The sequence below is a fragment of the Capsicum annuum genome, chromosome 12 (genome assembly GCF_002878395.1).
Source record: "Capsicum annuum cultivar UCD-10X-F1 chromosome 12, UCD10Xv1.1, whole genome shotgun sequence".
Taxonomy (NCBI): Eukaryota; Viridiplantae; Streptophyta; class Magnoliopsida; order Solanales; family Solanaceae; genus Capsicum; species Capsicum annuum.
In genome coordinates this window covers 224,786,478-224,811,599 of record NC_061122.1, presented here as the reverse complement: position 1 = coordinate 224,811,599, position 25,122 = coordinate 224,786,478, and the positions used below count along the sequence as shown (strand labels likewise).

Below are 25,122 nucleotides of genomic sequence, written 5' to 3'. Positions count from 1 at the left end.
TATCAGGTGTAAAAGAACCAAAATAACATACAAATTTCAGTATGTATTAAAAAACATGAAGTATCTCAGTAAAATTTGATCAATGTATCAAACTCTTTATATTTAATGTATCAGGTGAAAAAAAATCTAAAACACATACAACTTTTACTATGTATCTTAAAGCAAGCAATGTCTCTGTAACATTACAGCTATGTATCAGATGCATCGTTTACATTATCGTTTGTTACATTTTGTGTTATGATACATAATTATAATGTATATGGGCGAAATTCATCTATCAAATAGATAAAAATTATATCTTTGATAGTGGATCTCTTTTCGCAACTTCCTTTCTATTTCTCTTTCTCTTTGAAACAATATTCTTTTTCTCTTTAAAACAACAACGGGCTTTTTCTCATTACTTTCAGCAGCATCTCGTAAATTCTTCATCATTGTCAGATCATTTCAATACTTAGATCTATTTTCACTAAAATCACTGTCTTCAAAATCAAAGTTACCCGGCACAAACTCAACATTAACTTCAGTAGGAATTACAACAACTGAATAAAACGAATACCCAACTCTATTAATTTTGTTAAAATGGTAAAAGAACATAAAATTGAAAAACGATTTGCTTCAATTTTAGAATTGATAAACTTAAAAATCAAATACGAAATTTTTGAAGTAATTTGCGTCAATGGAAGACCATTACTCCAAATGGAAGATGGTTTTGCATTAAACATGGGATTTGGAGTAATCTAAGTCAATGAAACCATGATTTAAGGTGAAATTTTAGGAGTTGTTTGTTGTGTATTGAAGTGGATAGTAATGTATCAGAAAAATAATGTGTTTATGGTTTAGAAGAAATTTTTATAATTAATTTAATGGGATGAGATTTAAGTAATATTAAAAAGTTAAAGGTATTATTTTAGGTAATTTATTCGTTCAAATTGACCTCAGCCCCTTTTAACACCTTTTTCTTAAAAAATAAAATAAAATTGGGCTTTTATTAGAAACTAGATGGAGTACAAACTATCCAATCCGCCCAAACCTTTTAACACCTCTATGACTCTGTAGTACCAAGTTGCAACTTATTCTTTGTGTTTTTTGTCCCTATAGGATATGCTCATAAATTTATTTTGAAGCTTTGATTAATTAATAGTCATCCCGCATAAAAGTTTTTTATTTTATTTTTTAATTAAACTCATTCTTTTAATTATAAAGCATATGCGAATCTTGATTAAAAATTTATAAATTTTTAAAATAATTTAAAAAATAATATAAAATAAAATAATTGAATTTATGATCAACTATTTATGTATGAATTAAAGTGATAGGATTCACATGAACTCCCAAGAGAACAGAATTAAATAATGTCTAAATATTCTTTTACGATTACATGTCAAATTAAAATAAGATAAATACATTCAATTGAAGGATTTTTTCTTTTTTAAGTATCGATTGTTAAAAAGAGGAAATTGAAGATGGGGTGCACTTCAACACGAGGAGTACGTGTCAGCTCCATCTCATGCAAGCTCGTATTTCTTTTTGCTGCCACGTCCTTTACCTTTTCTGATTCACGAGATACGTCCACAACCTGAATTTCCTTTTAGAAAATAAACAACGATTGCTTAGCTCCAAAAAAAAAAAAGATAAAAAAAAAGAAAAAGCTTTGATCATCTAGCCATGGAGTTTGTCTTGGATTTGATTAACAAAATATTGAACACTTATTTACCTCATATAGCAACGACAGCACTCATCCACTTCATGCCTTTATATCTCTTTCTCAAGTTTCTTCACTTTATCTATCGATCTATATTTACCGAAAACGTTGCCGGTAAAGTTGTTGTTATCACAGGTGCCTCTTCTGGTATTGGCGAGGTTTGTTATCCAACTTTCCTACACATTTTCGGTTCCATATCAAGCAACTGCAATTTACTAAATGAGTTTAAGGTCTATGCTTTATTGGTGAATAATAATGTAATATACTAAAAATCGATGTTTCAATTGACTTGCTCATTTTCGCAAATCAAAAAAGTTTTATTACCATTTTCCCGTTCAACCTTTATATTAATAGCTACATGAACTAGTAATAATGTTGGAGTTTTAAAGCATCATTAATGAAAGGTAAATTTAGTAAAATACACCTTTAATTAAGTTTTCTTAAATGTGTGTCAAGTCAACTATTCAAGTAAAATCACGGAGGGAGCAACATGTATTTACATAATCAAAATTATGTAAATTTTAGTTAGGGTGACTAAATTAGTCCGAAAAAGAAAAAAAAAAAATGGTCGGTTCGACCGCCCAAAAGTTGTTGTTTATTAATCAGTTTAGATCCATTTTAATCGTCCAATTAAGGTGACGGCTGATCTTAGGTAGTACTATATGTTTAATCTAGATGACTATCGAAAAATGTTAGTACTAAAATATTTTTAATCGGTCCATTTTGATTTGGCTTGTCCAATTAAGGTCATGTCCGATTTGAGCTAAATATATTCTAAATTAATTCGTGTGAGAAATTTTACTGTAAAATATTATTAAATTTTTTTGGTCAGTTAGAAAAAGAAGTTCATTAATTTTATTTGGTAATTTAACAAATTATGAGAAAATAAATAAATAAAAATTGATTTGATAAGAGTTATGCTCGTTGGAATATGACCGTCCATTATTCCTTGATTAGTTATGTCGGCTCTAGTCCAACTCAACTCAAGTTATCTTGGATCGATCATTTATTAGCCCAATTTATTTTGAAAATTTAGCTTAATCTGTCTATTTGACATCTCTAATTTTGACAAAATTGATGCACGAGGTGTATAAATTAAATCTTTACTAGATTAATAGTCATTTACTAGAGGAATAAGGCCTTTTTTAAAATTTTATATGAAATGCTTTGGTTGATTAATTTAAGTTTCATTATGTAATTGAAGCACTTAGCATATGAATATGCTAAAAAAGGCGCACGTCTAGTTCTTGCGGCAAGAAGGCACAAGAGTCTTGAGCAAGTAGCAGACATGGCCTATTGGCTTGGATCACCAGATGTTATTTCTGTCAATGCTGATGTTTCCAAAGTTGAAGATTGCCAGCGATTAATCGCAGAAGCCATAAGAAACTTTGGTAGATGTAAGTATGGAAAACTAATAAAATAAACCGTGAACGAATTTATTAAGTCAGCTATGTTTACATGAAAATGATTTTGTTGCTACTTTTCCTGTAGTGGATCATCTGGTGAGCAATGCGGCCGTGACGCCCCTCTACATGTTTGAGGACCTTGTTGAGGTCAATAATGCTGCACCTGCAATGGTAACCCATATTCTCTTAAGAAAAGCTAATTGAGCATGTCATTGCTGCACAAATTGTGTATATGTCACTGAGTTTGTTTGGTTTATGAACATTTTGGATATCAAAATCTGAGATTAATTTGGCATATTCTATACCTTCAGGACATAAATTTCTGGGGGGCGGTTTATACTACACACTTTGCCATTCCACATTTGAAGGAAACAAAGGGCAAAATCATAGCAATCACTTCATCAGCTGGTTATTTACCTGCAGCCAGAATTAGCTTCTATAATGTATATTAATCTGGCTACGATTTTTGGTTTCGATTTTTCTTATGCCTAGTTGACTTTGAAGTTAATTAGTGTTACTACGTACAGGCAAGTAAAGCTGCATTGATTAGTTTCTTCGAGACATTGCGGGTAGAACTTGGGACACAAATTGGGATTACGATTGTCACTCCAGGATTAGTTGAATCTGAGCTGACTAAAGGCAAATTTCTAACCCCGGAAGGCAAGTTGGAAGTGGACCAAGTAATGAGAGATGTAAGTTGTACTTGTTTTAGTTTAGATGTCAATTGAATTGTATGATCACCTTATCTAAAAGTTTAAGGCATTCATGAGATCTACACTCATCTACACTTCTATTTATTTAATTAGATCTGATAGTGGGTTCTCCAGTTATTCATAAATGTATCATTGAATTTGTTGCAATTGCTACCAGGTTGAAATGAGTGTGACTCCAATATTGCCAGTGGAAAAATGCACGAGATCAATAGGGAGAAGTGCATGCCGTGGAGACAATTATCTAACAGAGCCACCATGGTTCAAGACATTATTTATCTATGTACTTTTTTTCCCCGAGGTTGTAGATTTGTTCGAACGTTGGTTCTTAATCCCGGGGCCACGGAAACCAGCAACAGAGGCACCCAGCAAGATACTTTTGGATGTGACTGGATTACAGGAGTATGTTTATCCACCCTCTGCGCTATCTCCACATATAAAAGTGGATTGACGATCAGACTCATTGTAAACTGAACTTAGCTGAATGCTTGCAAAATGACGATGCATACTATGGTAGGAGCAGAACCAAAACAAGGCTGACAAAGAAGGCAGACGATTGAGATTAAAAGAAACCTCTGTTTTTCCGATGCTGGAACATTCTATTGGCCTGGTGTAAAGTCTTGTAACTTCAGATTGTCGATTAATGAAGAGAATTCACTATTATTCTTCCTTTTACGGGTACAAGAATCTGTATACTAGAAACAACCACTTCAAGTAGTTCAAGTTTAAGAACAAGAACACAACGAAGTACAAAAAATACCTTCAACCCAAGATCAAAGTGATCTTTATAAGAGGTATATTTTTTTTTTTCAGAAATAAAGATGAAGCAGAACTGGCTAAGTCGTCCGAATTCACAGAGTTTTCTTAAGGAAATAATTTCCCTCACTGTATTTGAAGTTGTGGAATTTTTCCTCCCAGGATAAAATGGCCAAACAAACCAACTATAGCGGTACCTCAAACAATTGGAATATTTTCGAACTCACTGAACGTTTTAAGTGGTCACACAGAATATTTTTTAAGTCAAGAAGAGTGTTTTTATTTTGAAATTTTTTGTCTCTAAACCTGTGAATGAAAATAGGTTTATATAGCTATAACATGTCTCTTTTGAAAAGAGGTAATGGTTCATTTTAAAAGTTGCACCTCTCTCTGAAAATTCATATCTGTTCATCAAAGAGTGCATCTTCTCCTAAACAGTCATGAAACAGTGTGTTACTTCGTTGAAAGATTGCATCCTTCTGAAGCATGCATCAGTTCATGAAGCAGTGCATCAGTTCATTTGAAATAGTGAAACTGAAGCATCAGTTCTGTTCGAAACATTGCAACTGTTACTGCATGCATAATAACATATTATATAATGTTGAACCTGTCAAACACAATTTTGTTTGATCTCCTTGAACCTAGCTCTTGGGATCTCCAACCTGCTAGGTAGAGTTACCGCCATGCTGACTTGTCCTAGGCCTTAAACCCATTCCCTCGAATGTCCTTTCCACTCCTTCTCTAGATAGGCCTTTTGTAAGTAGATCCAACATGTTATCCTTTGAATTTACATAGTCAACTGTGATAATTCCACTAGAGAGAAGTTCTCTAATGATATTATGTCTTCGTCTTATATGACGAAATTTACTGTTATATATCATGCTCCCTGCCCTACCTATTGCCGCTTGGCTATCACAATGTATACATACTGGTGCCACTGGCTTGGGCCAATATAAAATATCTTCCAAGAAATTTCGGAGCCATTCTGCTTCTTCACCGGCTTTATCTAATGCGATAAATTCAGATTCCATTATAGAGCGAGCAATACAAGTTTGTTTGGATGATTTCCAAGAGACTGCTCCTCCACCGATAGTAAATACATATCCACTTGTGGATTTTACTTCGTTCGATCCGGTGATCCAATTTGCATCACTATATCCTTCAAATACCTCAGTATATTTATTATAATGCAAGGCATAATCTTGAGTATATTTAAGATACCCCAAAACTCTTTTCATTTCCATCCAATGAGTTTTGTTGGGATTACTCGAGTACCGACTCAATTTACTAATAGCGCATGCTATGTCTGTTCGTGTACAATTCATTATATACATTAAACATACCAATACTCTTTCGTTCTCCAATTGTGAGTCACTATCAACTTCGTTCTTTCGAAGTACAAAGATCACATCCAATGGAGTCTTGGCAATACCGAATTTCATATACTTGAACTTGTCAAGTCATTTTTGATATAATGAGACTGTGACAATGCCAACCTTTGTAAAGTTCTATGGATTCTTATACCTAAGATTACATCTGCAACTCCAAGGTCTTTCATATCAAACTTGCTCTCGAGCATTCGTTTTGTTGCATTTATGTCAGAAATGTCTCTACTGATGATCAACATATCATCCACAAATAAACAAATAATGACTTGGTGATTTGGAGTGTCTTTAATATAAACATATTTATCACATTCATTTATTTTGAATCCGTTTGCCAACATGGTTTGGTCAAACTTCGCATACCATTGTTTAGGTGCTTGATTTAGTCCATACAGCAAGTTTATAAGTTTACACACCTTATTCTCTTTTCCTAGAACCACAAAACCCTCAGGCTATTCCATGTAAATTTCTTCCTCCAATTCTCCATTTAGGAATGTGGTTTTCACATCATTTGATGGATTTGAAGATCATATACCGCAGCCAAGACAATTAACATTCGAATCGATGTTATCCTTGTTACTGGTGAGTATGTATCAAAGTAATCAAGGCCTTCTTTTTGTTTGAATCCTTTTACTACAAGTCTTGCGTTGTATTTGTCAATAGTGCCATCCGTTTTCATCTTTCTTTTGAAGATCCATTTAGAACCTAAAGGTTTATTTCTGGGAGGAAGATCAACCAATTACTATGTATGGTTGCTTAAGATTGAATTAATCTCACTATTGACTGCCTCTTTCCAAAAAGATGAGTCCAAAGATGTCATCGCTTCCTTAAATGTTTGAGGCTCATTTTATAAGGGAAATGTTACAAAATTCGATCCAAATGAAGTAGACGTTCTTTGATGTGTACTACGTCTTGGATTTTCTTCATCATGTACATTTTTACTTGGGTCATCTCAAGGTCGTTTAGACCCCCCACTAGACTGTTCATGTCTAGTTTTATACGGATAAATATTTTCAAAGAATTCAACATTGTCTGATTCAATTACCGTATTTTTATTAATATCTGGATGTTCGGATTTATGAACCAAAAATCAACATACTTTACTACTTTTAGCATATCCTATGAACATACAGTCCACTGTCTTAGGTCCTATCTTAACCCTTTTAGGCATAGGAATTTTGACCTTTGGTAGACACCACCACACTTTGAAATATATCAAGTTGGGTTTCCTTTCTTTCCATTTTTCATAAGGAATTGATTGTGTCTTATTATGGGAAAATCTGTTGAGTATACGATTGGCTAGAAGGATAGCCTCCCCCCAAAAGTTTCGTGGTAAATCGAAATTTGTAAGTAAGACATTCATCATTTTCTTCAAAGTTTGATTTTTTCTTTCCTCAATTCCATTAGATTGAGGTGAATGCGGGGCAGCAGTTTGATGTACGATTCCATTCTCTACACATATTTCGGTAAAGAGAGATTCATATTCTCCGCCCCTATCACTTTTTATCATTTTTATCTTTTTATCTAACTGATTTTCAACTTTCATTTTATATTACCTAAACGCATCTATTTCTTCATCCTTACTATTTAGCAAATAGACATAACAATATCTAGTGCAATCATCAATAAAAGTTATGAAATACTTTTTTCCATCACGTGATGGTGTTGACTTCATATCACAAATGTCAATGTGTACTAAGTCTAAGGGATTAGAATTCCTTTCAACAGACTTATAAGGATGCTTTGCATACTTTGATTCCACACATGTTTTACACTTTGATTTATTGCACTCAAAGTTCGGTAAAACTTCTAAGTTAATCAGTTTTCGTAGTGTTTTGTAATTAACATGGACTAAACGTTCATGCCATATATCATAACACTCAAGCAAATAAGAAGAATTTGAATTTTTATTGATTTCAACATTTATTACATTCATCTTATAAAGGCCCTCGGTGAGATAGCCTTTTCCTACATACATTTCTCCTTTGCTAATTACAATTTTCCCAGAAACGGTTACACATTTGAATCCATTCTTGTCTAGAAGTGAAACAGAAATTAAATTCCTACGTAACTCCGGAACATACAATACATTATTAAGTGTCAAGACCTTTCCTGAAGTCATTTTCAAGCATATTTTTCCTGTTCCTTCTTCCTTAACAGTAGCACAGTTAGCCATATAGATCATTTCTTCTACTTGAGCCAGAGCGAATGATGAAAACAACTCTTTGTTGGCACATACATGGCAGGTGGCGCCAGAATCCATTCACCATTTGCGAGGATTTCCCACCAAGTTGCATTCTGAGAACATAGCACACAAATCATCGCATTCTTTGTTGGAATCAATCATATTTGCTTGATCTTTTTTCTTGACTTTCTTTGAGGCACGACAATCCGTGGACTTGTGGCCAATCTTGCCACAATTGAAGCATTTTCCCTTGAATTTTTTCTTGGGTTGATGGCTTCCTTGTTTAGCTTTCTTTCTTTTCTTAGAATTATTTTGCTCATCTTCTACAATATGTGCTCCATTAATTATAGAATTACCTTTTAACCTTCTCTCGGTATCCTTATTATCCTCTTCAATACGTATTCAGACAATAAGATCTTCGACAGTCATCTCTTTGCATTTGTGCTTCAAGTAGTTTTTGAAGTCTTTACACATAGGTGGTAGCTTCTCAATGATTGCTGCTACTTGAAATGCATCATTCACAATCAAACCTACAAAACAGTTCATGTGAGTTCTAAGAACATTTTCAATTTGTTCAACTAAGGTATTTTTCAAAGACATACCTTCTGCTAGGAAATCGTGAATGATTACTTGTAATTTCTGCGCTTGAGAGACAACAGATTTGCTATCTATCATTTTAAAGTCCAGGAACCTTGTAACAAGGAATTTCTTAATTCCCGCATCCTCTATCTTATATTTTTGTTCAAGCACCCCCCATAGTTCCTTTGATGTCTTAGTTCCAGTATAAACACTATAAAGGTTGTCTTGTAGACCACTCAGAATATAATTCCTACAAAGGAAGTCTGAATGTTTCTAAGACTCTACAATTACGAAATGTTCTTTGTCCGAGGTTCTCTCAGGCACCTCAGGAGCGTCTTCGCAAGTGAACCGTTGCAGACACAAAGTGGTGAGGTAAAAGAACATCTTTTGCTGCCATCGCTTAAAGTCATTGCCTGCAAATTTTTTGGGCTTCTCCATAGGTGCCATTGGTTGTGGAGCATTTGCTCGACTTGTTGAAGCAATACTGTTTTCCCCCAAAGTCGTAGTCGCATCTTGTATTAGACTATCGTTAGTCATTTTTCCTGTCACCACAAGACAAAAATATTTAGTATTTTCTGAATACTACTTGTAAAGTTAAGCAACTTTAAACTCTTCTTCTTATTTCTAGTTAACAATGAAGTTTTTATGACTTTCACTTATCAACCAAATGAATTTTAAACTTGTGATGAAGATTTTATGTCTTCTAATCACTAGTTAAATTCAAACGGAGTAGAAAGCTAAAAGCTTTAATCTCCAAAAACCAAGTTATATAGATTTTGATTTATTTCCTTAAGATTATTATTCTTCCTTCTACGGGTACAAGAATCTATATACTAGAAACAAACACTTCAAGTAGTTCAAGTTTAAGAACAAGAACACAATGAAGTACAAAAAATACCTTCAACCCAAGATCAAAGTAATCTTTATAAGAGGTGTATTTTATTTTCAGAAATAAAGATGAAGCAGAACTGGCCAAGTCGTCTGAATTCACGGAGTTTCCTTAAGGAAATAATTCCCCTCACTATACCCGAGGTTGTGGAATTTTTCCTCCCAGGATAAAATGGCCACACAAACCAACTGTAGCGGTACCTCAAACAATTGGAATATCTTCGAACTCACTGAAAGTTTTAAGTGATCACACAAAATATTTTTTAAGTCAAGAAGAGTGTTTTTATTCTGAATTTTTTTGTCTCTAAACCTGTGAATGAAAGTAGGTTTATATAGCCATAACATGCCTCTTCTAAAAAGAGGCAATGGTTTACTTTAAAGGTTGCACCTCTTTATGAAAATTCATATCTGTTCATCAAAGAGTGCATCTTCTCCTGACCAGTCATGAAACAGTGTGTTACTTCATTGAAGGATTGAATCCTTCTGAAGCATGCATCAATTCATGAAGCAATGCATCGGTTCACTTGAAATAATGCAACTGAAGCATCAGTTCTGTTCGAAACATTGCAACTGTTACTGCATGCATATTATATAAATGGAGTATCACAAAATTTTTCCTGGGTTTTTTCTTTTGGTATGTTCGGATCTCAAATAAATTTTGTCCAAAAAGATAGATCTCATCGATCGATCATTTGACAAATCTGAATCCGAATTCGAGCTGAGAGAGCGACGACGATGAAGGTGCGAGGCATCTCTTATTTCTTGCCTCGCTTACCATTTGGAGTAAGTGTTCTTGATTATAAACACTTCCAAGTTCTCTTCTTTCACCAATGTGGGAGAAAGAGTAAACTTACTAATTTGGGAGTACACTTTCCATTTTAGTGTCTCCTTCCCTCCACTATTTTATCTCCATTTTTCCATTCACACTTCTTTCATATACTATGAACCCAACATTAACCACCAATTTTTCTTAGTTTCAAACCTCTACACTTCTGTCAAGTCAATGTGTGAGATGTTTTTTCAGGATTGAGAGGATTCGGAAGGAAATAAACAAGAAACAAATAAATTTACTCTGCAAGGTTTTATCATATGTACTTGTATTTGGTTCTCCATATAAACAGTCCATATTCAATAACATCATGAAGCAGTATTTTCTATCAAGGGAAGTTCCACAGTACCTCAATTCAGCAATGAATTAATTCCTCATGCCCCAAGAAATAGGGTTGAGTCCAAAATGGATATTTATCCTACTTCTAGCTACACAAAGAAGATTACGTACCAGAGAAATTAAAGGTGGGGAAATGGGGCCTCACAGAAGTACTGAGATGCCCTCTCTGTACTGATCAATTGGAAGGTTGAATACTTGTTTTTCCTTTTTACTTAGGCTAGTAGAGTGTGGAAAAAGGTTTGCAATGGATGGGAACTGATAGAAGGCATGTAGATGGGCTGGAACTTACAGAAAGGGCAAGAGTGCTACAACAGTCTACATAATTACACTGGCCTGCTTCATTCATCAAGTTTGGTTGACAAAGGATATGAAGATTTTCCAAGGAAAAATGAAAGAACTAATACTACACTAAAAAGATATTTAGCTGTAATTAGTTAATGACAATAGCTTCATTGCCTCTAAATTGTGTTTTTAGAGGCAATTATAAGTGACAAAAAACAATTTTGTTTTAGTACTTTTAAAAATTCCTTAAACTTATAGCGATGTTGGATTCAATGGTGACAATTAGCTAATGTTGGTAAAATTTTTAACACTCTTTGTTAAAGTACACATTTATTATCATCGGTAGAAACCTTGATTTGGTAAAAGTTTTAACACTCTTTGTTAAATTACACATTTATTATCATCGGTAGAAACCTTGATAAATGATTAATCAGACAGATCATAAAGAGTTTACTTTCAAAGGTTATCAAAAGCCTAGACTTAGAAGCAAGGTACTGTAAAAAGGTTCTAGACAGATCATAAAGAGTTTACTTTCAAAGGTTATCAGAAGCCTAAACTTAGAAGCAAGATACTGTAAAAAGGTTGATATGTTGATTTTGTCAGGTTTAAAGTGAAAGTGAATGAAAAATGAAGGGAAAAGTGAACTTAGAAGCAAGCTATGTAAAAAGGTTGATATGTTGATGTTGTTGGGTTCTAAATGAAAGTGAATAAAAAATGGAGGGAAAAGTGAATTGCGTATTCATTTTATAAAAAATAACATTCTTCCACATTGGTGGGAGAAAGGAAATTTTTTGTGCTTAAGTATAAAAGTACTCTTTCATGTGGATAGTAAGGGAAGAAGAAGACAGGCCTTGTGTCATCATCCCTCGCTCAATTTTGGCTTCGAATTTGTCAAATGGTCGAGATATTATCTTTTTGGACAAAATTCATTTGAAACTAGAAATTAATGATATTGTAATCCAAATATCCAACAGAAAAATTTTCTTTATTTGCGGACGCACCCAAGCATGTGAGGAGACATGTCACGACACACCTCAAATGGAACCAATCCTTTGAAGCACTGTTTGAAAACTAAAATGCGACCTACAGGACGCATGTCACCATCTGCGGGCACAAATGGGGTCCGCATGTTAGACTGAACTTTCTGTTTGTTACAAAATACAACCGCGGGGTCAGGTGGATCTGACATTTTGAAATAGTGAAAACTTTTATGAACCATTGATTTCTTTCTGAAGCACCACCTTTCGGCTATAAATATCTAATTTTTTTCCTTAGGTAAAGGTGCAGAATTTTAAAGTGAAAAACATCTTCTTCTTTCTAAAAATTCATGTGTGATTAACAAATCATTGAGTGTGTTCGTGGTTCAACAAGTTTGAGGTACCACTATTTGCTAAAGTGAATCATGTTATCATGGGAAATTTTATTCCATTTGATATGAGACAAGAAATGAAATGGAAAACAACACAAAAACACAAAAAAATAAGGAAAACAAGATAAAAACACAAAAGGATAAAAGGATAGATTGACACAAAATGATAAAAAGAGGACAACCTAAGGGTATATTAAACCCTAATACTTTCCTATCAAAATATCACAAGCACCAACCTCCTACGAGGATCTTACGACAATGGACCCGAGCAACCCACGTTTCACACAATGAATGGTTTCCCTAAAAACACTCTCAAGTGTATTCAAAACATCATTATTTATTTACTGAGTACAAATGAAGGAAAACCTAGATATTTATAGCCATGGGTGATTTATTACAAAATGGGCCCAAAAGTGCTCCTAAAATGCTATTGGGCTTAAAAGCCCAAAAAACTAAACAAGTTCCGTCTTCGTTCTTCGATCCTCCTCATGAGGGATCACAATACTCTTCCTCGTCTCTAAATCGAGGCCACATCGTAATTTCACTTGTATCATCCTCTCCTTCTAGAAGAGAATTTGTCCTCAAATTCAAGGGTTCATTTTGTTCAAGACCGAGGACTTCTGAGAAGGTCTTAGAAGCGGGAGGGAGTATATCATGCATAGCTAAGAAAAGTGGAATGCTAATATCTCCTTCTTGAGGCTAAGCATCCTCTATGGGCACCTTGTGAGATAGCAAGTTAGGGACGGTGATAGCCCCTCACATGAATTTCCATCACTTTCCGCATTTTCATCAAAATCATCAACAACTTCTTCTTGCTCCACTTCATCCTTATAGTAGGTATCACCATCTTGAAATATGATGGTTATTCGTGTTAGGTATTCACTCATTCGGTGACCCCATCCTTGACTTTTAAAACATTGAGCACTCTTAAGATTAGGATGACCTCGTTCCTTAGGTGGGTACCTTGGAGCACTATTTTCAATGGACTTTTTCTCAAAAGTCCTTTTGACTTCGGAGCCTTGAATTCCTATAGTGATCTTAGTTGCCTGTTTCTCCAATTTGATATCCCTGTCAACATCAATAGTCGTTTCTAAGAGATCATTCATCCGGGAAAACTTGTGTATAGACATTCGAGAGGCAATTTCTTGGTTCAATCCCAATCTAAACTGGATCTAGGTGTGCTCTTCATCCTCGTTGTAATAAAGCTTCAAGAGTAGATTTTGGAATTCATCATAGTATGCCTCGACACTCTTGTCTTCTTGTTTCAAATTGTACAACTTATTAAGAAACCCATGTCTAATCTCTTTGGTACATACTTGGCTCTCATAAGGGCCTTTATTAATTTCCATGGTGGGTATTAACCTATATGAAGGATACCTTGTGTTCTCATAGTCGATTCCCACCAAGTCAAAGCATATCCCTTAAATTGAGCAACGACATAGGTCATTTTCTTAACATCGGGAAAATTATTTTCTTGGAAAGATCCTATCGCATTGCGACTCCCATTTGAGGTACCTTTTGGGATCACTACCACTATTAAAGCTCAGAAGAATAACTTTGATAAAATTGAGACCTATGTCTCGACCTCCATAACTACTACGATCTCTTGGACCATGACTATGTGCACCATTTCCATACCCTCCTTCTTTATATCTATTAAATTCTTCTTGAACTCTGATAGATGGCATTTGGTTTGGTGGTATTTGGTTAATTGGAGTCTGGTAGGGTGGATTTGGGTTTGGTGGTCTTTGCTAGCGTAGTGTTTGAATTTGTGTCTATGATAGGGTGGGTAGTAGGGTGGATTGAGGCCTTGTGGGTTCAATCCTTGGGTAGTTTGGTATTTTGGTACTTGATTTTGTGGGGTTTTATAGGGTGGAGTAAGAATGTGTGTGTCTTAGGGGAGGATTTGGGGTGTTTTTTATTGGAATTGTAGTGGTCTGAACACATGTTGTGGAGTTTGTTCAGTAGTAGTGGTAGTAAGTAAGGGAGCACTTAATTGTGGAAGAGGATAGAACATATTGTGGAGGGTTCTAGGAGAGACGGTAGCCAAAGTCTCTTGGGTTTGTGCACTTGAGGATGCCCGGATGTGGTGTTGAGAAGTAGCATTTGAAGAATTATGGTTTCCTTCTACACTTACCATTCTTTCATCTAGATTTGTCATTTTCCTTTCCAAATTGGTCAACATCCCGTTCATGCTTGTTATGTCTTGTTGCATCCCCATGATTGCCTCAACCAAGGTGTCAAAGCTTACCCCTCTTGAAGTAGGTTGGATTTCATCTCCCGATGCCATGGTACCTATCAACAAGACACTCAACATAACTAGCAAACAAGGATATCGTTAGTGAAATCAACTTTCTCAATCCAAGTGTTTGGATTGGATAAAAATTTAGCTTAACTTGTTGATCTTGATTGTTTGTTTTGGACTTGGTTATCCCCTAAAGTAGAAAAAAACTACTCGATTAAACTAAAAGGACTCGAAAACAAAGAGACAATTTAAGAAACAAACGAGAAAAGCGCGCAAAGAAAAGAAACAAGAAAGAAAACAAAAAGAAGGACTCAAAACTAATTCATAACTAAGTAGGATGATTACTAGTTGTTAACTAGTATTTAGAATCAAAGAAAAAAGGTATAATAATCAAGGGAAGGAATTTAAGAATCAAGAATTTGAAACTAAGAATCAAACCTTGAGCAATGGAGTTTTTAAAGTGATGAGATGTATTTAGGACTTGAATTTGATGTTGAAAAGAGGTTGATCAACTTGGATTGGTGTTATTGGGGCTGCTATGGACGAAAAAATTCAAGAGTTTGGGGCTCTTCAATTGATTTTTCAAGCTTAAGAAGCTTTGAATTTCTTGTGGTCCCCTCCTTTGTACTGTCCTTTATGTTCTTCCTTTGGAATATTTTTTTTTTATGTCTTTTGATTCTTTTCTCTTTGTGAAGGATTGGAATATTCCAAGAATAAACAAATACAACACTTTTTCCTTGACTCTTTTTGGATCAAACACCATCTTTTAATAAGAATTCAAGATGAAGATTTGAATCTTTCTCAAGAACTCTCAAGAACACCAAAATGTTGAAATCCTCTAAATCTTGAATCGATGATAGGAATGCGATGAAATTTTGAACCAAGGCTATTTTCAAACATTCTATAAACATTCCAAGCATCAATTTGTTCAAATTCTTAATCAAAAATTCCATATTTTTGAGCCCATCAAGTTTAAGCCCCCAACAATGGTAGAACACTCAAAATGACTCTGATTATGCTTAAATTCGAACCCTAGACTCCTATAGTTTTAGAGAACACAAATCTACTACTAGAAACACAAGAAAAACATAAAATCAAAAACTCAAATTTTGACTAGGGTCAAAAATGGGAATAGTAGTCTTTTTTGAAGTTTCGTTTTATTTACACTTCTTTTTGTGATTTTCAATATAACAAACCCAAGATTGAATTTGTAGAAATAAAATCAAGCTCGGATCTGATAACAAATGATATGAGACAAGATACAAAATGAAAACCAAAACGAAAACATGGAAAAACAAGGAAAACAAGGTAAAAACACAAACGAATAAAAAGATAGATAGATTAACACAAAATGATAAATAGACAACAACCTAAGGGTATATTAAAGCCGAAGACCTTTCTATCAAAATATCACAAGGACCAACCTCCTACGAGGACCTCACAGGAATGGACCCGAGCAACTTACGCTTCACACAATCAATGAAACTCCCAACAAGTTTCCATAAAAATACTCTCAAGTGTATTCAAAACATCATCATTCATTCACTGAGTACAAATGAAGGAAAACCTATCTATTTATATACATGGTCTATTTATTACAAAATAGGCCCAAAAGTGACCCTAAAATGCTATTAGGCCCAAAAGTCCAAAAAACTAAACAAGGTGCGTCTTCATTCTTCGAACCTCCTCATGGGAGATCACAATACTCCTTATCGTCTCTAAATCGAGGTCACTCTATGTTTTCACCTATATCACCATTAACCTCGGGTACTTCAGGGAAGTAAGTTCCATAAGGACACACCGTAAATTCGGTGAACTTGATTCGTTCATTTATTCATCTTTTTCTTGATGTTTTAGTTATTTTCCATAAAATAGTTTGAAACTTCATTTTGGTAGTTCATAAGTTGTATGAACTTGTGTTTGAAGTTCTAATTGTTAATATAGATTTTGTACTCGAAAAACAACAATCTTAAGGAATTTACTATAATCTGTATTTTGGCTTCTGAAGATTAAATCCTTTTGGTTTTCAATATTGTTTGAACTTAATAGTGATTTGAAGATATTAAAACTTCATCACAAGTTAAAGTTCATTCAATTGGCGATCAAAAGAACATAAAAACTTCATCGTTAAACTAAAAATAAGTTGTTTAAAGTTTTAAAAACTTTATTGTCAGTATTCTGAAATACTAAGTTGTTTGTCATATTGTGAAATAAAATGACTCTATTAAATTCAAGTCAATGATGGAATGATGATTGTTGGAGCAATGAACATTGATACTTCTAGTCATTCAAATGTTGCTTCTTTCATGACACAGATTAAAAATAAAAAAAGATTGTTATTAATTTCAAACGTTGACAACAAAAGATGTTTTTTTTTACTTTCTTGAGTCTACAAATGTTCATCACGAAAAAAATTTCTAAAGTACCGATAGAAACTCCAAAAAAAGAATGTTTCATAGTAACAAAAGCTTGAAAACACTCAAACTTTTTGTGTAAGAATTACATTCTGAGTGACTTACAAGATGACTTGTACAATATGTACAACAATATGAAGACATCAAAGGAGATTTGGGATGCTTTAAAAAAGAAATATAAAATAAAGCATGTCGTAGTGAAGAAATTCATTATTGCCAATTTTTTTGACTTCAATATGGTAGACAATAAAGCTATAGTTACCCAAGTCCAAGAGTTGCAAGTCATAATTCACGATCTCCTTGCTAAAGGTATTAACAAAGTTAATACCTTTATTAAATATTTTAAGAATGTTCATAATATTCACTTAACATTGATTGTAGGTTTGGTTGTGAACGATATTTTTCAAGGGGCAGCAATAACCGAAAAGTTACCACTTTGTGGAAGGATTTCAAAAATTACTTAAAGTATAAGCAAAAGGAGATGTGTTTTGAAGATCTCATTGAAGGTTGAGGATTTAAAAGTAAAATAGCACAATATTGTGGAAGATGATCCCAATAAATCAAAGAAGAGAAAAAAATCAAGACAACAAGACAATCATCCTAAGAAGAAATTGAAAAGGAATTTCTTCAATTGTGGCAAAGTTGGCCACAAGGATACAAATTGTTGGGCTTCAAAGAAGGGCAAGAAAAAGGATCAAGCAAACCTGGTTGAATCCAAAGATGACATGGATGATCTTTTAACTTTGCTTTCGAAATGCAATCTAGTTGAAAATCCTAAAGAGTGGTCGACTGATTCAGGTTCCACCCACCACATGTGTTCCAACAAAGAAATATTTTCATTTTATGCTCCAGCTTAAGATGATGAGAAGATATTCATGACAAACTATGTTCTGCAAAGGTTGAAGAAACATGCAATATTTACTTGAAGATGACATTGGGAAAGGTGGTGACACAAAATAATGTCCTTCATGTTTTGGTGTTGCAAAAGAACGTAGTTTCTATTTCACTTCTGACTAAGAGTGGATTCAAATGTGTATATACATATGAAAAAGTTGTAATAAGTAAGGGTGAAGTGTATGTTGGTAAAGGTTACCTCACCGAGGGAGTTTTTAAGATCAATGTAATTACAATTGATATGAATAAATTTTTTAGTTCTTCTTACTGCCAAATCATATATGACATGAACGTTTAGGACATATAAATTATAAAACTTTGTGAAAACTAATTAGTTTGGAAGTTTTGCCTAACTATGAGTGCAGTAAATCAGAGTGTCAAACATGTGCTGAATCTAAGTATGCTAAGCATCCGTATAAGTCCGTTGAAAGAAATTTCAATCTCTTGACTTAATTCACACAAACATTTGTGATATGAAGGCAACGCCATCTCATGGTGGAAAAAAGTATTTCATAAATTTTATTGATGATTACAAGTGATATTGTTATGTTTATTTGCTGGAAAGTAAGGATGAAACAATAGAAGCGTTTACACAATATAAATCTGATGTTGAAACTCAGTTGGATAAGAAAATTAAAATGATGAGAAATGATAGGGATGGAAAGTATGAATTTATGGAGATATGTTTGGAAATAAAATTATCCATCAAACTACTTTCCCGTATTCACCTCAATCAAATGGAACTGCGGAAAGGAATAACCAAATGTTAAAGAAACTGATGAATGACTTATAGTTCAGATTTACCACCAAACTTGTGGGGAAGCTATCCTTACAACAAATTGAATACTCAATAGAGTGCTCCATAGAAAGACTCAGTGTATTTCATATGAGAAATGAAAAGAAAGAAATCCAACTTGCAATATTTCAAAGTATATGGGTGTCTAGCCAAAGTCCAAGTTTCTATACCTAAAAGGACGAAAATAGGATAGAAGACTGTGGACTATATTTTCATTAGATATGCTACAAATAGTAAAGTATGTCAATTTTTGTTTCATAAATTCAAACATCTAGATATCCATGAAAATATTGTAATTAAATAAGATAATGTTGAGTTCTTTGAACACATTTATCCATATAAAATTAGACAGGAGCTGTCTAGTGAAAGGTCTAAACGACCTAGGGATAAACCAAGGGAGAATGTACTTAATAAAGAGAATTCAAGGTGTAGCAAGAGACAAAGAATGTCAATTTTTTTTGGATCAGATGTCTTAACATTTCATCTTGAAAATAATCCTCAAATATTCAAATAAGCGATGTTGTTTGTGGACTCATTTTTTTAAAAAGAGGCAGCCAATAGTGAGATTGATTCAATCATAATCAACCATACTTGGGAGTTGGTTGATCTTCCTCCAAAAAATAAACCTTTAGGTTCTAAATGAATCTTGAAAAGAAAAATAAAAGGTGATAGTACTATTGATATATACAAGGCAAGACTTGTTGTAAAAGGCTTTAGACAAAGAAACCTTGATTATTTTGACAAATACTCATTTTAACAAGAATAACGTCCATTTGGGTGTTGGTTGCATTGGTAGAGGTATATGATCTTGAAATGTATCAAATGAATATGAAAATAACTTTATTGAATAAAGAAAGAGGAAGAAATTTACATGAAACAACCTGAGGGTTTTGTGGTATTTTAGTAAAGAAAGGGAAGTGTGCAACTTGTTACGTCACTTTATGGACTAAAACAAACACCTAAACATTGGCATACAAAGTTTATCCAAACCATATTCTCAAATAAATTCAAGATAAATGAATGTGATAAATGTGTTTACATTAAAGTCACTTCAAATCACAATGTCATTGTTTGTTTGTATATGGATGACAATGTTGATCATCACTAGAAACATTTCTAACATAAATGCTATAAAATGAATGCTTGAGAGCGAGTTTAATATGAAAGATCTTAGATTTACCAATGTGATCTTAGGAATAAGAATTCATAGAACTCCACAAGGTTTAGCGTTGTAACAGTCGCATTACATTGAAAAAGTACTTGACATGTTCAGGTATATGAATTTCAATATTTCCAAGACAACATTGGATGCGAGCTTTGAACTTTAAAAGAATAAAGTAAAAGTGAATCACTATTGGAGTATGCAAGAGTGTTGAAAAGTTTGATGTATATCATAAATATACGTGATAAGATATATCATGTTGTTGAGACCAAACTATTGTCCTCCACGACTAAATTTAAATTCTAATTTTTTTTTATTTTAAATAAAATTATAACATTTATTTTATTCAAATAATAACTTTTTAAATTATTTATCTGGATAATTTTGTCATTTTAAGTAACAATTATTTATTTGTATTCGCATATACAAAATCATATAATTTTATTACTTAACTAAATATTTTACGAAAAATTGAATTTTAATTAAGGGTCATCTTAAAAATAAATTCAAACAGTTATAATCTTGATCTAAATATAATTTATTCCCAAAGTAATAATATATTTGAAAAAATTTTATTTTGATTTTATTGAATTAAGCAGATCGGAATTGAATTGATTGATTAATTCATTTCAACTATTGTTTTGATTTTGTTAATCCATTAAATTGGACCTTAATTGAAATTAATTTGATCATAATTGTAACGTAATTGATCAATTGAATTTTATTTAGGCTAAAGTTTAAATAAAATTGTCTAAATTTTCATTTGCAGCCTATTTAATAAATAGCTTAAACCCTTAATACTCTCATTTCCATTAAATCAAACTACCCGCCAACCTACTTCAAGTCAACCCTTCAACTGCGCAGCCCAATGTTAACACCAACTTGGCCTATTTTGTGTCTTCTCACTCCAAACAACAGACAAAAATGATATCAACTTCAACACACGCAAAACAGCAATGATGGATACTAACAACTAACCCAACAAAACTCTCAACCTGATTTTTCTTTCCTTTCCCACTCGAACCCTTTTTCTCACTTCAATTCATAACTGTCACATGACTCTCATGTGAGTTTGTACGAAGAAAGTTTGAGAATCTTCTAGAAAATGTAGAGGCGGCTTCCCCAACAACCAAATTTGTATAAATTCGTACATATTTGTGTGAATTTTATTGGTTCTTGGGTGTAACCCATTTTATTGGTCCTCGTTGATAAAGTTTAATGTGATATTTCTATGGGTGAAGTGAATCAGTAGTTTTACATGATGTTTGTTTTAAGTAGATCACGCTAATACTATATTATTCATGCACAAAAATTTTCTTTTCTATGTCATCACTTATTTGTTAAGTATCAACTTTCAAAGATATGTTAATTTTCTTTAGTTTTCTTTTGTATGTGGATACATTCGAGTCCTATATAGACTCTTTTACCTTTTACATGTTCGTTATAGGACATTAAGGCCCATTTATTCCTGATTCAATTTTGAATAGAAGGTCCAAAAGTCGATCATACGGCGTACAGGTGCAAGAAGATGGAAGAAGAAAAATAGGTCAAAGCCCATTGATGAAGATGTTAGGAGACTTGAAAAGTTTCGATCCTTGATACTTTAGTATTTTTGTTTATTCATTCATTCATTTGGGCATCGTATTTAAAGTTGTAACTTAATACAGGTGAAGCAAATTTTTGGGCCTTCGGAGTTGAAAAACTAGTTTAGGACAGGTGGAGACCTACTAAAAGCCTAAATAAGCAGTTTAGGACAGGTGCAGATGGGCCAAAATCTCAAATTAGTTTATGAAACTTTTCACCGGTTTGGGCCTAAGTGCCTAAAACTCTTAATTTTCCACTATCCCTTTCTATGTTTGTTTGCTATCTATTTTCTTAAACTTGGTTAAAATTTTTGGTAAATCGTCAAAACTTGTTTTTCACAAGTCTTAAAAATAAACTTTTCCTTAATCAATTTCTTTCAAATAAAAATAATTAATTTTCATTTTCCAAAGTTAGTCAAAAAAGTTGTTTTGAAATAGCGCGGATAACCGCAAGTTAACGGATTCTCTTGGTGCCTTTACTACCTTCCAAGAGTATTAATAGGAACCACTTACTCAAGATTTCTAAACTTAAAGGATTTTTCTGTTTTGAACCTTTAAGTGTTTTTTACAAAGTTTTTTTTATTTTCCTAAATAAATTAAGTGGTGACGTTGTTTTCAAAAAATCAAGTTTGAAAACTTTTTTGAATGTATTTGAATTCGTAAAATCGTAATAGCCATCTTTCCTATTCAATATAGAAATGGCAACTCTGCTGGAAAATTTGAACAACTTCTAACCAAATATTTGAATTAACTTCGGTGACTAACTTTTTGGGCTTGTAATGTTTAAATTGTTTATGTGCTTATGTTTTAAAATTTTGGCAAAGTTTATATTGTTGCGTTTCATGGCATACTTTCCCATTTGAAATATATAAATTGTTTGGGATTTTGCGGATGTCCCGACCCCTATTGTTCAATCTCAAATCAAGTATTGGGAATACAATAATTTATTGGTACGTTAAGAGTTTGATGACTGCTTGTATTTCAAAACTCAAGTCGCTCACTTGGGAACCTAGTCCAAGACCACTCTAGACACCTAGGACAGAGCAAAACCAAAACCTTCTTTTAGGCATGAGCCTAGGATTATCCAAGACTTGAGGGGTTATTGAGCCCATTAGAAACTTACTGTAACGCCCTGATTTTCTAGAACCGGAATGCTACACGATGCTCATAATCTCGAAGGACCTCAAGATAAACCTTATCTGGTATCATCTACAATAACTGTATAAAAATACTGAATAATGCAAAAAAATGGCAGAAAACTTGCCATAAGGTTCAAAACATCTAAAATAATCAATACTGAAAACTAAATACTAATACATCTGTCTGAAAAGCCTCTAGCTATCTGAACTGTGGAGTTGATGGGACATGTCCCCAACTAACTCCGTCGACTAAAAATAAACTGAATCTAATACCATAATAAAATAAGTATCATTCTCGAATGAAGAGGACTCATTGCAATGTCTACTACTGTAGACTGAGTCTGGACTGCTAAGGGTGCTCTAGATCTTGCACTTCTGAACCTATGGTATAAGACACCATAGCGCAAGAGAAAAGTATGCGTTAGTACTTTGAATGTACTGTATTCTAGATAAGGTAAGGCTAAATACAAGGGATTATGCATGAACATAGATTAACTGAATAACATGAGAAAACTAAATGAGGACATATGCATAAATACACAAACCATAACTGAAATCAGTGTGACTCTGAATACTGATACTCGAATACTGCTTTACTGACATCTGAACTCACTACTAATACTGAGATACTGAATAACTGAATCTTCTAATATTGATAACTGAGTTCTGAGTTTGCTACTATCGACTGACTAAATTTGTGATCAAACCTTTCTAACGAATGATCTCTGAATCCACTAATAATGATAAAGAATGATTGTATCTGAGATCAGACCTATCTAGCGAAAGATCTTTAAATCTGTTAGTATAGAAATAACGGATTGAGTTTGAGATCAAGCCTATCTAACGGGTGATCTCCAAGTCTATTAGTACTGATACTGAATAACTTTATGTGAGACCAGGCCTACCTAGTGGGTGGTCTATGAATCTATGGAACTATCTAAGTTCCTTACTGAGATGGGTGACTGTATCTAACATTCCTAATTTTTGAGTTCTACTCTGAAGACTGATACTGAAACTGCAACTGTGGGAGTTCTCACTTAACCGACATGCCCCGAACTAATCTAGTGGGGTCTAACCTGTAACCCCAGATGGAAGGGTGTCAATACCATACCACGGGTAAAGACCTATGCTATGGTCAAGCCTCTCTAACAGGTTACCCTCAACAGGAAGTCAAGCCTAAGGCAATATGATAGTCAAGCCTAATCTAACGGGTGACTCCTGGTCCTACTCTTCCTATACAATTCTGGAGTTTAGGGACTATTACTAATGACTCTGCCTCTCTAACGGGGAAGCCATCATCCCTGCACTCGCTCGATGCTAGTTCCTACTCCTAACTGAAGGACTGTGAACTGATTCTTAACTGAACTTAAACTGAGCTGAATCTGCTACTGATCATACTGATTAACTGAGTAAGCTAAGTTCACTTGTTTATCTAATAGAATACTACTGAATTCTCGTTATCTGACTGAATGATACTGAGTTCTGAATTGATTACTTGAATGTTACTGAGGTCTGAACTAAACACTTGAATACTACTAAGATCTGAGCTGAGTACTGAACTGAAGCTGGAATGCTAATGATATTTAGATTGCTGAGATTTCTTAAGTTTTGTAACTATCTGAGAGTACTGAGTTTTGTAACTCGCTGATTTCTAAGAATCGTGGCTTGACTGAGATTACTGTGAAAACTGACACGGGCTCTAAACTTACAACTAAATTGTCGGGTATAAATACCCCTAGGACTCGATAACATAAAAGTAAAACATAAAAATTCTTGAATAATCATGACCATGGACATTCATTCACCATTACAATCATTAAAGCATCTCTTCAAGAACTTGGAAATATAAACATGTGATAGTATAGGGAAACATGCTATTGGATCATACTCCATTCAACAAAGTCTTGCAACAAACATTTAAAATGCATTGAAGAGCATATAATTGGTGGATTTGATGCTAACATGTCACAATTCAGTCATTAAGGCTTTTCAACAAACACTTGGCATGCATAAGCTTGCACAAAATTGGGGATTTCTAGTCAACATACTATAATGGCTCTAATTCCTTCACATAAGCATTTTATCAAACATATGGGGAGCATGCTTTGGTTATTCAATAATTTCTACACTTAATTGACATAAACACATTACTTAACATGCCACTTGAAGAGGGTTTATCATGAACATCACACAATTCATCACATACTAGAATCAACTCTTGAAACTTTATAAACAAAACATAAATTTAACTCAATAATAACATGAACTTCAATTTCAATTCACATAAATCATGAAAACTCATAAATATAAGATCTTTGAATTTAGAAAAAGGAGTCATGAACTTCTTGGGTGGAAGGAACCCAAGAATCAACATCTAACATATCTTGCTATGTAATTCATAAAAGATTCACGGTGAAACCTTGATGATTTAGGTCTTGGATTAGAAACCCTAAGTCTTC

General features: G+C 33.6%; 1 protein-coding gene across 1 annotated transcript; it reads left to right on the top strand.

Moving 5' to 3' along the window:
• The first annotated feature begins 1,552 nt into the window (after positions 1-1,552).
• Positions 1,553-4,487, top strand: LOC107877229 (11-beta-hydroxysteroid dehydrogenase A). Its single transcript, XM_016723920.2, has 6 exons — positions 1,553-1,860; positions 2,907-3,099; positions 3,194-3,279; positions 3,420-3,551; positions 3,636-3,800; positions 3,979-4,487. The coding sequence occupies exons 1-6, from the start codon at positions 1,666-1,668 to the stop codon at positions 4,267-4,269; spliced, it is 1,062 nt and encodes a 353-aa protein (XP_016579406.1). The 5' UTR covers positions 1,553-1,665; the 3' UTR covers positions 4,270-4,487.
• The last annotated feature ends 20,635 nt before the right edge of the window (positions 4,488-25,122 follow it).